Source organism: Henckelia pumila, chromosome 3 (genome assembly GCF_033568475.1).
Source record: "Henckelia pumila isolate YLH828 chromosome 3, ASM3356847v2, whole genome shotgun sequence".
NCBI classification, from domain to species: Eukaryota; Viridiplantae; Streptophyta; class Magnoliopsida; order Lamiales; family Gesneriaceae; genus Henckelia; species Henckelia pumila.
The window spans coordinates 135750072-135766314 of record NC_133122.1 but is presented as its reverse complement, the minus strand read 5'-3'; the positions used below and the strand labels follow the sequence as shown (position 1 = coordinate 135766314).

At 35.6% G+C, this 16243-nt stretch overlaps 3 protein-coding genes across 3 annotated transcripts; 2 read left to right on the top strand and 1 right to left on the bottom strand.

Annotated features, from left to right (window-relative positions):
- The first annotated feature begins 620 nt into the window (after window positions 1-620).
- LOC140889463 (LIMR family protein At5g01460-like) lies at window positions 621-6146 on the top strand. Its single transcript, XM_073297183.1, has 14 exons — window positions 621-1200; window positions 1302-1387; window positions 2055-2179; window positions 2254-2364; window positions 2786-2884; window positions 2999-3121; window positions 3636-3698; window positions 3850-3914; window positions 4287-4396; window positions 4485-4599; window positions 4699-4764; window positions 5085-5195; window positions 5277-5343; window positions 5709-6146. The coding sequence occupies exons 1-14, from the start codon at window positions 851-853 to the stop codon at window positions 5754-5756; spliced, it is 1539 nt and encodes a 512-aa protein (XP_073153284.1). The 5' UTR covers window positions 621-850; the 3' UTR covers window positions 5757-6146.
- A 245-nt stretch (window positions 6147-6391) lies between these two features.
- On the bottom strand, window positions 6392-8395 carry LOC140891374 (GDSL esterase/lipase CPRD49-like). The gene is made up of 6 exons (XM_073299835.1): window positions 8092-8395; window positions 7522-7599; window positions 7305-7445; window positions 7085-7161; window positions 6831-6980; window positions 6392-6709 (listed from the first exon to the last, which is right to left on the bottom strand). Exons 1-6 carry the CDS (start codon window positions 8200-8202, stop codon window positions 6499-6501), a joined length of 768 nt encoding a protein of 255 aa, XP_073155936.1. The 5' UTR covers window positions 8203-8395; the 3' UTR covers window positions 6392-6498.
- A 5149-nt stretch (window positions 8396-13544) lies between these two features.
- Window positions 13545-14342, top strand: LOC140889557 (uncharacterized). Its single transcript, XM_073297270.1, has one exon. It carries the CDS (start codon window positions 13545-13547, stop codon window positions 14340-14342), a length of 798 nt encoding a protein of 265 aa, XP_073153371.1.
- The last annotated feature ends 1901 nt before the right edge of the window (window positions 14343-16243 follow it).

The window sequence follows — 16243 nt, the reverse complement described above, 5'->3', positions numbered from 1 at the left end:
ATTCTGTCAAGAACAACATACTCGAATCTCAATCGATTCTAACTACATCTGAAAAACAAAACGTATCTGATCGGAGAAATACTTACGGTATAACGGAGCTCTCGTTGCAGTGATCGCTAAACTGCCTTCAGAAATAAATTTCAACGGCCGGATCGAGCTCGGACAGAAATCTGGAAGCTTGGAATGAGAAGGGGGCGGCTCTAATGGAGGATAACGAGTTGGGGAAGGTGATGGTGAGAGTGGACTAAGTCTACAAGTGTAGATAATATAACAATTTCAATATTTGCGTTTTAGTCCCTGAAATTTCCAAAATTTGCAAAATAGACTTTGATCAAAATCAAGTCGGCTCGTGAATTTTGCAATCTCCGATTAACTCAATAAACTCATTTAAGATAAAAATGGGGCGTTACAACACTAATACTGTCTGAAAAACATAAAAATGAGATTTGAAATTGATTTTAAATTTTAATTTGAAATTGCAACTGGATTTAGAATTTAATAATTTTTTTTTTATCAAGAATTAAATAATTTTTTTAATAATGGAAAGGTTCATCAAAAGAAAACTGAGATAAAGGTTCACCATAACCGTGTGGTCTAATTTTCGGTTCGGTTCAAGAGACAACCAACAAAGGTAAAAAGAAAAAACTGTGATTTCAAGCCCAACCGGTCCAGTCATTCCCGGGTCAAACCGTCGCCGGAGCAACTCTTGTCCCCCATTTTCGAACGCAAAGAGAGAGGCTTCATTCCAAGATCTACTCAACTTTGAAATTGAAATTACATTTTGATCAATCAAACCCTTGAAGAAGGATTTAAGAAAGCAGGTTGATTTGGATCGCGTGAATCGCCTCTAATGGGGGATTTCAATTTAGCCCTATTTATTGTGGCCATAGTTGTTTGCATCGTGGTGTTCATTTTCAACCTGTACCTCCTCGTTAACTACCAGCACCCCGATGACGCCAACCAAGCCTATTTCCCCAAATTCGTGGTCGTTCTGGGCCTCTCCGTTGCTGCTATCTCCATTCTCATGCTCCCAGCTGACGTGGCCAACAGGCAGGCCTGCCGCCGCTCGATTTATAATGGAGCGTGTGCTCTGACCCTCCCGATGAAGGATTTGTGGCTCGCTGTCTACATTGTGGATGCCATTCTTGTTTTCTTCGTCATTCCGTTCGCTATGTTTTATTACGAAGGCGATCAAGACAAGTTGGGTTTTTTTTTTTTTTTAACTTTGTGCGTTGTTTAGTTGCTTTTTTCTTTGGGTGGGTTTTGATGTTTTTCTTCTGGTTGTTTTGTGGATTTTTCAGGAGTTTGTTTAAGCGGTTGAAAAGTGCACTGGTTTGGGTGATCGTGACAGCTGTTGTTTGTGCTCTTGTTCTGGGGATTTTATACGGTAATGTTGTATCAGTAGAGTTCCTGCTTCTTCTTCTTCTTCTTCTTCTTCCTTTTTTTTTGGGTAGGAAAAACGTACCTTTTTAAGTGGGCATTGAATTATGAAAATTTGACGATTAAGTTTTTGAAACCACATTAAATTTAACTGCTCTGATGTTGAGTAAAGGAAAGTCATATATAGTTTTCCCGTTGCTTGACTTTTGTTGTGGTAGTTATTGGCGAAAACTGTGATAAACTCTCGTGCTCAAGTGCATAGCTCATCTATGATTTTTTAAGTTCTTTAGTTGATTTGGGTTTCAAATTATATGTACCGCATGTGTATTCCCGAGGTCGTTGTACTGACTGTCATTAATGTTATTTGTGTTCTAATTTTCACAACTTGATAGAATGATTGTGCATTGAGAATAGATCTTTTAGCTATTGTTTCTTAGGAATGCGAAGTGTTCTAAAATTATGCAAAAAGAATGGTTTCTGTTTTGCTTCATCTTTGCGTTATGTGGTTGGCATTCATATGGATTGGTTATTTTCTCAAATAAATTTTTTTGCCAACTGATAAAATTTTGTATTTATCCTCACTATTGAGAAAACTGGGAGGATTATAAGGGCACTGGGCAAGAAATTCCATTGAGACACACTTGTGTAAAATTTTCTTACTGATTGTGTCCTAGGGCTTGCTGGAAAGGTGGATTTTACTGTCAGGCATCTCTCCTCAGCAACTGGACCCTTTCCATCTTCTCCTTCTTCATGGGACTTTTCCAGTGGTCAACAGTGTATTGGTGGAGGAGCGAGACAGGTTTGAAATACTGTTTAGGTGTTAAGTATTGGTTAAGGCCTTGTTCTTACAACTTCTCTCTTGCTCATTTTCAGTGTGCCGCTTATTTAGCCAGCGCTTCATCTGAGACAACATGGACTATGCGCACTACCTTCCCAGAATATGTGGTTGCTCTCGCTACAATTGTTGGATCAGTGCTCTTTACTGTATGTCCCTCATTGTTCGTTTGTTGCTACAGTGGTAAACTTCAGAAGGAATTAGATGTTCTCTATTTTTTCTTGCATGTAGACTTGCTAACTTGATTTCTTTATCATGATGTGATTCTATAGTGCATGCATAGCTCTGTTTCCATGTATGTGTATTCGGTTGTTCTGAAAGTCACATAGGCACTCTTGTTGATTTTTATCTAGGATCATAATTAGCCCTAGTCTTATTTAACAATACTGATTAAAGTAAACTTACTGTGGTTCACTAGGACATGAAGCATGATTATTGGATCATTTTGAGCCATCTTTTCGTCAATTATATGTGTGTGTATATATATGTATATTATGAACGTATTCAAAAATATATTTCTGCATCATTTTCAAATCTCTTGTTTAAGGTTTTTTGCGTACTGCACTCCAGATTTTTGGTGGTGTTGGCATTGCTTGCCTTCCATTAGGACTTATATTTTCCTTCTTCCGGCGTCCAAAGGCTGTTATCACTCGTTCACAGTATATCAAGGTATGTTTTTTTTCATTGGTGTGTTTCCTTTTGGATCCAAAAGGATATCTCAATCTTGTAGAATTTGGGTTCTATGTACAGTTTCATTCTGATACTTGTTTGCATCTCATGTAGGAAGCGACTGAAATGGGAAAAAAAGCAAGAGAACTGAAAAAAGCAGCTGATGCTCTTCATCAGGAGGAAAGGAGCGGTGAGAAGGTCAGAAAATGGCGCAAAAATGTTAAGACAGTAGAAAAGGTTTGTTGTACTGGTATTGCAGTTTACCTGTATTGTTATTATCTTTAGATGTTAAATTAAAATTTCTAAGGTTTTGCATGAAGTTTCTTTGACTGTGGACCTTGAAACTTCTGTCAGAAGACCTTTTTTTGACTGTCTGTTCTCGCTCTAGCAATGGCTTCAGAGGAAGACTTTTAGGTTATAGGATAGGTGTTCGTCCTTCGATATTCTTGATGACAACTGATCATTATTTGTGAGATCTTTATCGGACACAGTTCATTGTTTCTATATACTTTATTGGGAAATCCTGTGATGTTTTTTTGAAGAAGCCTGTGATTTTTCTGCTATTGCTTGTTGATTGATATTTTTGTGTCATAATATTTTGTAGCTTCTCCAGTTGAATTTTTCTTCTGGTATTTTTTTTCCTTTCTCTATCTTTGTCAGTGAAGATATCTGCTGTAAATTGGATAGTGGTGTAATCTATTGGGTTTGTGGCATTATCCAGTAAGTTTCCTTGTGTCATCTTGCTTTGCAGGAGTTACTTCTTTTGGAAGAAGATGTGAAGGCTTTGGAAGAGATGTATCCTCAAGGAGAAAAGGTGATAAATGAAAATTATATATGTGTATATATATATATATATATATCAGTTGTAATCCATCTTTATTTTTCTCGTGGGTATTTTATTGGTCACCACCTCCTTCCCTAAAAGGCAGTAGAGCTAAAGCATTTTTTTCCCCAAATCTATGCAGGCTGAGGCATCTTGGGCTTTGACTGTTCTTGGCTACCTTGCCAAGCTGGTACTTGGTGTTTTAGGGTTCGTTCCAGTTACTAAACTTCCTGATCTTTGTGTTTGCTTCGAATTCCAATTATAAGAAAGTTGGTACTTATGATCTTTGAATCACTCCCTTATCTCATGCTTGATGTTTATATGCATTATACCATACTTTCTAGTATTTTACTCAACTATCAAATGTTTTTTTCTTTTTACCTGGCTTGGCATTTTCTAGATTGCTGCTTTGTTTTCCTACAATTCTCAGCAATATTTTAAAGAAGATACCAAAATTATTGCTCGCTATGAATCACCACGACACTTCCTAAATCTTTGAGTTGGGTTTTCATTTTCAGATGTTGTAGTTTCACCCAAGCATTGAAAAATATTATTGAAATGTTTTATTTCCTTGTACAGGTTGATTGTTTCAGTGGCTTGGATTGCACATATTGTGATATATTTGCTGATTGATCCTCCTCTTTCCCCGTTTCTCAATGAGGTCTTCATCAAGTTGGATGATGTTTGGGGTACACCAAGATTTTTCTTTGCATTGTATCTGTGTATTTTCTTTTAATTACTACTGTTAATTGTTTGAATATTGTTTACTACTTTTAGGTCTTCTGGGAACTGCAGCATTCGCATTTTTTTGCTTCTATCTCTTAATATCCGTGGTTGCTGGGGCAATGATGCTTGGCATGAAATTAGTGTTCATTACGATCCATCCTATGAAGTATGCTTAGCTATCACTTTTTTTTTCCTTTTCAATATCTGCCTCTCACTCTCGTTGCAAGCGATGGTTATTCCCTAATATTTTGACCTGTTTTTGTAGGTGGGGTGCCACACTTATGAACTCATTTCTTTTTAACGTGGGACTCATTCTTCTTAGCTCAATCAGGTAATTATCATAAACTTTTGTTCTTCAGCTTTGTAAGCAATGCTTGAGGTGTGCATGCAAACAACTCAATGGGACGACCATGGGTTCTATAATCATCCTTCAATTATGTTTGTCCAGAATTGACCTTTAATGCATGATGATCCTATTATCCTCTTCTTCATGATGAACTATATGCGAAATTAGTAAATGTTGTTATATGGTAGTAAAGTATCACCATTTTTTATTGTTTGCAGAATTTTGAGTGATTGAATGCTTACATTTGAAAAACTGAACGCCTGTGATAACTTTTGAAATGATCATTTTTTGTTGTTTTGATGCAGTGTAATTCAGTTCTGTGCCACTGCATTTGGATATTATGCCCAAGCTACTGCAGCTCAAGAAATTTTTGGTCACACCTTGCAATCACTTCGGGGAATCAAATACTTATATAAGTTAGTTTCCAGTTCCCATATTGTGGTTAGTCCATGAAGTATCCAAGTCTCGTGGTTTTAACATTACTTTTATTGTCGCAGGTACAATGTGTTCCAAATTGCATTCATTGTTCTCGCGGGGCTCACATTTATTTATTATGCTGCCTTTGTAAGTTCTCCACTTTTTAAATTTCACCTTAATTTTTTTCTTTATTCCTTTCTTACTCTGAGAATCTTCAATGTCATTATTTTTATTCTTTTAGCTACATGACCTTCTCCAAGACTTTCAAATACCTTGATTATTTACCTATTTTTTGCACTCAGCATCAAGTGAACGACTGATCGCATATTTAAAAAAAAAAGTTACATAACAAAATGTAATTGGATATCTTTTTTCAGTTCTATCAATGGATATCTTTTTTCTGTTCTATCAATTAAAATTGAATGCACATGCTTATCGAGTGTGCTCCAACCACAAGTTTAGTTTTGTCCATGAAGGCTGAGCTAAAATATCTCTTTCCTTTCACTTTCCAGGGATGGAGAAGAAAAAGGCCCAGTGGCAGGTTCCAACTCTCCACATAAAAATATAGCCACGAACAGGGAGTTGTGGATTCATTTATAGCTCTACTCTTAATTCATTGCTGTGAATCGCTCCGTTTTCTTTAATTTGGCGGCTGGAAAGACTAACACAGCTGGAGAACATGAAATTTCTCCGGCCATGGTAGTCTTGCTGCTGCTCCTGTTACTGCTCCTTTCACTTGTTCCCCGCCCAGTGTGTGTATCGCTTGTTTAATCATGTTATAAAATTGTATGCGCTTGTACTTACCTGTATGAGAGAGAGTTGAACGTTTTGTGAATTATCTTCGATGATGTAATATAGTTGGCGAGTGTAAATTAGACCATGACCTCAAAAATGTATACATTCTTTGATTCAAGAATTGAATTTCTGCTTTTCGACTTACAAATGTAAGCGAGGAAACGAATTGTCCTTCTATATGAATTTTTAATGAAATGATTGTTTGTGTAGCAGCAGATGCTATGCTACACCTAGTATAGCTCAGCCATAGTATTAACATGGTCCCCACATTAAAATTTGAGGTATAACTCAGCCCTTGGATTAACATACGCCTCACATGAATGAAATCATGTATAGTCCATTGATCCAAGAGCTATTGCCTCACTGGGTGTAACAAACTTGATTATTTTACACCCAACTTGTGTAGCTTGATTACTTGAAAATTTTATTGATAGGTTTCAATATTTGTTTCTTCACTACAATATATAGTACTTGCAAGTTCGGAAATTATCGGATCTATGATCCATTTTAATTACTCCACCCCATCTTCGAGCCGGAAATCCTGTTCAAGACGACACAGTCTTGGCTAGTTTTTGCACGAAGATCATCCATGTAGTCTGAAAATTCATCTGGCATAGACCTCCAATATAAGCTTGGTTCCCATTGAGCCTCTTGGAGTACCTTCAAAACCTCCTTCACTACTATCTGGCTTCCTTCAGAGCTCAGATGGATTCCATCCCTACGCAAAAACAACAACATTCAGAAACCTCGGAAATCAAATTGGTTAGATCTAAACTAATAACCCGGATGGGTAAAAACATTTTGGACAGGTAATATTTTATATTATGTTATGTACTCACAATAAGTAAGTCTTTCCCCAGTCGTCTCTGTTCTGAAGCGCGGTCCAAAGATTGATGACTTTGATATCCAAATGTTTGCCCAGTCCGAGCAAGGCTTCAGCATATGTGCGGCAGGTTTCATTTGATCGGGCTTGGCTAACGAATGTATCACTGGATTTGGGACATGCATGGGTTAAACATTTTAGGTGTCATGGAAAAATGTTTACATGGGAAGCTAATACGAAACCTTGATTTAAATTCGGGTCAGTGATCACCCGTAATAATCGTAGATCATCGCCTCGTGCACAGGGGGAGAAGTAAGAAAAATGATCCTGGTATCCTCACAGTTACTCTGCAAATTGTCCAAAAATTGCAAGAAGAGAATCGTCATCGTCATAATCTTGAAGAACACATTTTGATAATGGATAGTAATAATCAACCAAGATCAAATAATAAACAGATGAGATGATGAGATCACCTCGAATAATATGGTACCTTGAGAAGAAGGGTGATTTTCTTCATGTTTTCAACGTATTCGAGAAGAGGAACATGAGGGCCTAATCCACTCGGGTGAGCATGCATCGCATCGTTACCACCATAATATACTATAACCAGAGAAGGATGAACAGCTGCATCCTGGATTTGATACAAGTAGAGTCATATTATGGTGGCAATGAAAATACAAAGGCTCATACTTTTCTGCAGTGTATACCTGCGGGAAGACCTGATTCAAAACTTGAAGGGCGTTCCTCGAATTCCACCCAGCGTATCCTCGCAATACTACGTCTGCCTAAAGAATAAGTTGACAACAAAAAAAAAACATCAATCTTTAGGCACGAATCTTTTATACAGTTTGAACACTTTTGGATCCAAATGTCCATTTGGATAAAAAGTAAGAATCTCCACAGCATTTGCAATGTGACATGCACCTGATATAACAACCAAAAGCCTTATTGATTGCTAACTATCATCTCAGTTTTAGGCTATCCATAGACTCAATCAAATAAATGTTAAGATTAACATTAATCGATTTGATTCGATATCAAGACACTACTACTTCTGAATGACCTTTTCTTTTCTTCCGATTTTTCCATATATTCTGGGCTATAATTAGTGGCGAACCCACCTCGATTTCGATAAGGCTTATTAGACAAGGTCTCCAAATGTCCCATAGGACATCAAATTTATGGGGTAAATCGAAGCTGAAGGAAACTGAAAAAATTGAACTTTTTTGCAAAAGAAAAGAGGGATGAGAATCGGAGAAGATGAAAGGCATGAATACCTTCCTATTATAGAGGTCAGCAAGAATGGCTCCCCAGCCTCCGACGTTGAAGCTCATCTGCACAATGGACGACCCGAACAGAACAATCTGGGGCCGACTCGGACCCACCATTTGCCCCACTGATCAATGGCAACCTGTGAGAGCCTCTCCAGATTCTGTGTCTCGGTGAAGCAAAAATATACCTCAATGGAAGACCAATACAAACAGAAGACAACAAAATGAGACCCTCAGAAGACGGGGAAGGAGCCTGCAAAGAAATAAATCATTTGCTTCAAATTGTTTCTGTCCTTTTCAAGGCCTTTTTTGCTCTAATATATGGTCCCGAATGAATGAATGAATGATGATTGTTCGGTGAAGATCATATTAAAGAAAGTCTCGTCTTCTTTTGTACAAGTATTGTCGTTATATAATCTATACTGTTATATAAAAAAAATATGGCTATTATAGTAACTATTTTAAGAACACCAAATTTATTTATTCAATATTTATCTTTTTCTATCAACTAACCACTAAAAACTTTCAACGCACTTTATATTTTGATTTTAAAAAAATAAATAAACTTCTTCTTGTGTCTGTATTTTTTCCTAGTAGTAATAACAAAATTAATAATATAGTGCAGAATGTTGTACTCATTCACGGAATTGGTAGAATTGATGAGCTTTTGCAACATTTTCTTGGGCAAGCTGTCGTATATTGGTCGTCCAATGCGATTTACTTGGTTTATGTGGTTAATTTGTATGCATTAACTTGTGTTTTATTCAATATATACACATAAAAATAACGACGGATATATATATATATATATGTGTGTGTGTGTGTAGGCGCGCATGCACACAAACAACAGTTGATATGTACATTATTGATGATATTGATTCAAAAGATACCAAGATAAAACCCAAATATAATAGACAACGTCATGAACAAGACATTATCTTATTATCTAGTACATAGGAAATTGGATAAACACCATGTTTTCAAATCGGACCAGATCGGCCGGTTCAACCGGTTCGACCGGGAACCGGTCACTGGTTCGGTTCGGATTGCTCCTAAAAATCGTATTTACGATCAGAACAGATCAAAACCGATCAATAACCGGTCGAACCGGTAAAGAACCGGTCAAAAAACCGGCACAGAACCGGTCAAGAACCGGTTCAACCGGTTTTTCGAATTTTTTTATTTTTTTTTAAAAAATATATTTTTAATTTTAAAATCTTAATTTAATATTTTAATATATATATATATATACAACATTATTTGAAATTTGTACTTCATTAAAAATATTATTTTAGTAATATTACATTTTTTAATTAATTTATTTATTCTTAAAAAATATATAACTAAAATTAATATTTTGAATATATTTATATGGTTATTTAGTTTTCAAACTATGATAAATCTATATATTTTTCTATTTATATACATCTTTTTAGTTTTAAAAATTTAAAATATATTATTAATTATATTATATTATATAAACGGTTTTCCGGTTCGACCGTCCGGTTAAAACGATTCGACCAGTTGAATTATTTTTTTAAAGTAAACTGATTCGATCACCAGTCCGGTTATGAAAACATTCATAAACATTTGTCGAACTAATTAAGTAAATAATAGATCCAAAAAAAAAAAAATTGGACGGAGAGTAGAGTGACAAGGCTTTCGAATATTCTGTAGGGAGAGAGGCCATTTTTAAATCTGCTATAGTGGGTTGCTTCTTTTTTAATATATAGACTAAGGTAAAGAAAGGAAGAATATGGCCACTGATATTGCAATAAACAATATTGGTGGAGTACGTACATATATGTTTCATTAGTGATATCGATCTCGATTTTTCAGGCTAATATCTTTTCACGTAAGTTTGTCGATGCAGTACTCCTATATATATAAATAAATAGCATGATTTATAGACCGCTACATTATCCCAAAGATTTACCTAATATATAACGAATTGAATGATAGTGATTGTGGATTCGTACGTAGGGCTGACATACGTATCAAAATATCTAATTATCGGGATACTGTACCGAAATTTTTTCTATATACAGAAATTTTTTCAGTATACTGAATTTTTTTTCGGTTTTGTACGATATCAGTGTGGATTTTTTTCATACCAAAATTTTGAAATTTCGGTATCGATACCGGTATGAATTTTTTTCATACCAGTATTGTGGTAAGATATACCGAAAACTCATCCCATACGTTATTAAAAAAAAGGCAAAGAAACGTAGTCTTTGCTATTTGAAGATTGTATATGTTATGTCAGGATCGAAATACAATCTACTAAACTGGATCAATTCTCAACTGGATGAGATCCCTTCTGTTCAGTCAGTAGTGAGTTGCTACTGTTATTGAGTTCAGTAGTATTAGCCACTGAACTCTCCTTTCTCCTGAATATCAGTATCAATTGACCAACAAATAAGAATGTGCGAAATAAGGTCAACTGAGAAATTAAGCATGCATCAAGTGGGGCTCTACTGGATGTATGTGAGTTTAACGGAAAATAATCAACACAAGTATTTGTTTCTGGATGTTCGGAGCTTAAACTTCTACGCCACCCCTTCTTCTGTTCTTCAGAAGGTAACACTCTAGAAGACTTTGGGTGTGTTTAGTTGTCGTGATAGGATAATTGATGGATTGATAATTATGTGGATAATGTATGGATTATTAAAAAAATGTGGATACAAGAGACCTTGTTTTGTATGACTGATTACTTATTTATTTTGATTGGATAATTGAATGGATCAATACATTCAATTTTTCAATTCCGATAATGCCCCTCGATCCGATCTGCAAAAGATATATACTGCATACTTATTTCTCAACCACAAAATCTCATCCTTTTTTTTATCACGTCAAAACACCCTCTTAACCCAAATGAAGTTCCGATGAATTCTCAAATCCTACACCCATTTCGTGCATCGTAGATTTGGGCATAACAACGTCAATCTTCATCTCGCTCCTTGCCTCCTTTACTTGTTTCGAAAGATAATAAATTACAATTTATTCATACAATTTGGCTAATTAACATGAATTTCTCTCTAATTAGCTCCTCAAAATTTATATATCAAGATCCATTTGACGTTAGGTGGTTTTTGGAGATAAATATTTTGATGTACACAATTGAGACGTCTCTCGTGCAGTGATTACCAATTATCAAAAGATAGAATTTGTTTGGTAGATGGATTAATTGTGACATTGGTTGTTTACAGTGATTTGTATATCTCATTTGGATTTTTGAATGTGTTTGATGTTTGGTTCAGTTATACTCCCACATTAAGTAACAAAATACTTTTCAAAGTGTTTCTGTGATTTGAGCTAAAATCTCATTTTGTTGCTGATAGTAATGGTGGTGTTGTTAGTCTTTGATGTGACCATTTCTTGTAATTAATCCTTCCCATGCCATGGAACGATTCAATGTTCGCCGTAGTGTGATTTGGAAAAGTCTGTAATCTTCATACACGAATTTCTCAAAAATATGGGTGAAGATCTTGCATACATGTTTACGATTTATTCTTCTCGCACCGTGCTAGTTGAACGGAATCCTCTGCTGCAACGGTGAGTGTCTCAGGCTGAATCCATTCTCTCGTCTCTACATCCTGCTTTAGATCTGAGATCTACGCCACGTTAATGAGGTTGAAATAAATATCAAGGGACAACTTGGTAATTTTATCTCCTAATCCATAACACTGTACGAAAGTGGACTCATAAACCCTGGGCCAGCTCGGAATCTATTTTCCATTCTGAACAGTGTTTAATACCGGGGCTCCAAGTGGGAGAGAAGTCCAAAAATCCAGACAAACGCTGGTTAGGTTTTCAATCCTCCACTAATCATGTAAACCAAACGAATTCTTTAAGTATTACAACCTTTTGCAACACCCCATCTCAGCTAGGACTTACCCTACTGCCTTTTGCTGAGACTCCTAGACAATCTACTGGTTTCAGCACTCTACTAAAAACAAGTTACAGAGGTTTGCAGCACCTCAACTGTAGAATACAAAGTTTATAGTTTAACACTGAACACAATATGATCCTAAATGATTTGATTTATTTGAGGCGTGTGCTGAGTGTTCTTCAGCTCTGATATGATCTGTAATGAAAGCTTTGAACTCCTCTAGTGCTTATGTGAACAACTGAACATGTTCAATTGTTCTTGGACATGATATGAGTGATTGTGAGTTCTTGAGAGCTGGATGTTTTTCCTTCTGGTTGTGGTCTCTTATTATAGGTACAAGATAAATCATCTTTGATTCAAATACATCCGTTGTGTTATAGTTGTTTTCTTGTCTTTTAGTTCTCTATAAGAAGGTACATTACTGCGACTGAGAAATTCTGAGTGTACCAGTGTACTTGAGACTTTGTCCAGAGGTTAATGGCTTATACTAGTTACTGAGAACATCTACTCTGCTGCTTCTGCTTCTACTGATTTGCTCTGCTGATACGTTCTACTGAACTGTTCCTTTGGATAGATCAGCTACTGCATTTATGACCTGGAGTGCAAGGTTCGAATCCTGGGGAGGGCAAAAAACTCCCCACCAGGGGGGAGAAGATCATGAGAGCAAGAATGAATTGGGCCAGCCCAATTCATTATATATATATATATATATATATATATATATATATATATAAAATTTAGTGTACATCTTGATTTACATCTTTTCTTATTAATTACAATACTTATGTAGATTACAAACCTTGAAACTTAATTTATTTTGAGCTTTAAAAATTTACAATTAAAAAATTATATATGCGCAAACAATTTTTCCAGCCTCATGAAATCATAATTAATACAAACTTTGTGTGATTGGATTTCGACCGACGTTGACATCGATCGACATAAAGACAAATAGAAAGATAGCCACGGCCACACGGGTCCCCTCGCTTTATTTTTTTTATTTTTTTCAATTTCGATAAATTTATTAGTTTTCATTATTTTAATAAAGAAAACATCTTAATAATAATAATGATAATTATAAAGCATATGAAATAAATTGATAGTAATCATATTTAAAATCAGTTAAACCAAAATGATAGTAAAATGGGTATAAGAAGCCAAATTAAAATAGATCATTTTATTTGTATCCAAATTAACAATTTTTTTTGGGGAATAATCTAATAAAATTTAATATAAGCAATTAAAGCTTAGGTTTGTTCAGTTTAACCCATTTTGTTAGGAATGAGAATGTGTTTAAAAAGGTTTATAAATGAGACATTATTTAAGTTATATAATGCAACATGACTTGGAATTCGTCGCATAATTAACTGAAGATAAATGGATTTGGATGTATGAAAAGAATGGTGTTTTCTCGATCAAGAGCGGGTATAAGTCTCAACTTCATTCTCGGGATTCATCACCCTTCGTCGGAATTACCAACTGAAATCTTCTTTGGAAGCTGCGTATACCTGTTAAAGTGATTAATTTTGTCTGGAGGGCGCTTTCATCTTGTCTCCCTACTTTGATGGTCTTACAATCAAAGCGAGTTGACCTTCAGGTTACTTGCCCACTTTGCCACAATATGCCAGAAGATGACTTTCATGCTTTAGTATCCTGCCCTTTGGCCCGTGCAGTGTGGAGTATCACATCCTTAAGGAGTTCCATAGCAGCTGTGTCAATTATTGATTGGTGGAACTCTATTGCCATCAATCAGGAGCCAAAAGATATTGAGATTACAGTATCAGTCATGTGGAGCATCTGGCAGAATAGAAATAATGTGATTTTGAATGGGCAATGTTCTCCTGCAATTCGTTTATATTTCTCGGCTTTGGATCTTCATTCCCTATGGCATACTGCTCATCTCCTTCAGTCAGTTCATACTCCAATCACAGAGCGCTTTTGGCATAAACCTACAAGGAACATTCTCAAATGTAATGTTGATGCAGCTATTCTTCCAAATCCTCCTCATGTTGGCTTCGGCAGTATACTCAGAGACCATCATGGTATTGTTATTGCATCATCCCAAGGAAGAATTCACGGTTTGCAAAACCCAGCAACAAGTGAAGCTCTTGCCATACGAGAGGCTCTTAGTTGGTTGAAGAATTTTAATTTCTTCTCTATCATTGTGGAATCTGATTCTTTAGTCATTATCGACGCTCTCAACCACTCTGTTGCGGATCGTTCTCCTTTGGTCTTCTCATTGAAGATTGTAAACTCCTTGCTCAAGGAGTTGCATCTTGTACTTTTGTTTTTACCCGTAGATCAGCGAATCAAGCCGCTCACGCTTTGGCTAGAGCGACTACTTCTATGTCTGATCTTGTAGGAAGGATTGATCCACATCCTACTATTCTTTTGAATGTAATTGCCCCAGACTTGTCTTCTTAATAATATATCTTTGTTTTAAAAAAAAATGGAATTTGCTTAGTTTAGTTGGACCTAACTCACCTCAAAAGCTAACGCAAGAGATGAGGGTTGTCTTTGTCTATATTAAGGATTCCCAAAAACTCTATCATACCGATGTGCAATAATATTTCAACACCCCCAGGAATGAACATCTGGAGCATTGGTAGGCAGCCCAATTATGGGCGGTCCAACATACACGGAGGGTCTGGGCTTTGATACCATGTTTGAAATTGACTTGCACCTAACTCACCTCAAAAGCTAGCTCAAGAGATGAGGATTTCCCTTGTCTATATTAAGGGCTCTCATAAACTCTATCCTACCGATGTGAGATAATATTTCAACAATTGATACTATTGTTTTAATTTTTCCACAATTAATGCAGCAAATAATTGCTTCGATGATTTCCAAAATCGTCACATGGAGAATTCTGATACAAATGGGTGCTTTATTTTCATTTAAATCCCGTTTCATCTTAAAAAAATAAAAATAAAAATCCCGTTTCCATAAAATTTGGTTATGTATCCTTTGTTTCTCAATAAGAAATGAAAATTTTTGATTCTACGTTTATGCAGATCAATGTTATATATAGGTTGAGACTTTGAGTTAATGATTTAAGATCTTCACAAGTTAGTGTTGGACCGAGTGCTTGTCATATTATCAAAAGTTATAGTTGGTGGTAACGTTGCAACTCAAAATCTTTTACCTTAAGTATTTCTTTAAACATTCATTTGTTTATTATTACTAGTAAAGAACATGTGCTTTGCACGTGAAAACATTTTATTTGTGATAAATTAGACATCTGATTGAATTCAAGATGACATTCATGTTGAAAAAACTCATATATGTAAAGATAAATATAGCAAATTAAGTCAATATATAACTAAATATTTCAATTTTTTTGGGTTGTTACATTTTTGTATCTTTAATAAAGTGATTATTGCATATACTACCCTTGTGAAATCATAAGATTGCTAAAAGCCCTATTCGATTATTAACCCCTTGTGTTTTCAAATTATGCGCACAAATACCCCTGGAAACATGCACTGACAAAGAGTTGAGTGGTTAATTTTTGAAAATATAGGGATGTATATACTCAATATTAAAAAAATATAGGGAGCTAATAGATAATTCTTTTAATTCATAAGAGATTTTTAGAAATCTTGATATTTAACAGGGGTTATGTATTCAATTTCCCCTTATTAGATATTTCAACTTTGTTGGAACTTTGCATAGTTTTGATATTTACGAAACTAATCAAGCAAAATCAGTACTAAACTGTACTCGCTCAACAAGCAAAACCAAAGTAGAAGAATAGTCAAGTCTTGGAGCCAAACTGAAGACATCAACTGAGTTGACCGTTGACCAAAGGTCAACCAAAGCAAAATATATGGACTGTATTAAGCTTAGGGAGCTAAACTGAATCAATCTCACTTAAGCTATATTGTGACAATTGATCAAGCTAAACTAAACCATCAAAGTCATCAAGTGTCATCGAGCAGTCGAGCAAATGAATTATCTTCACATGACAAACTGCATTCAGTTTAGGAAGCTAAACTGAATGAGTTCCTCAAAAGGCAAACTGCTCCAACAACGCTAGACTGAATCATCCAGAGTACACTTGACCTAGAGTGAATCAACCCTACTCTTTTGGATAGACTTTTTCGTACAGATAAGACGCCGCATAAACAGAGCACAACGGTGTACGATGTTCTCAGAGAATGTCTGCGGAAAATACAAGATAACTACTGTGATTTGAATTTGAAAGAACCGTTGTCCGCCAAGGATAAATACACGTAAACAGGGGCACTTGAGAATCATCAG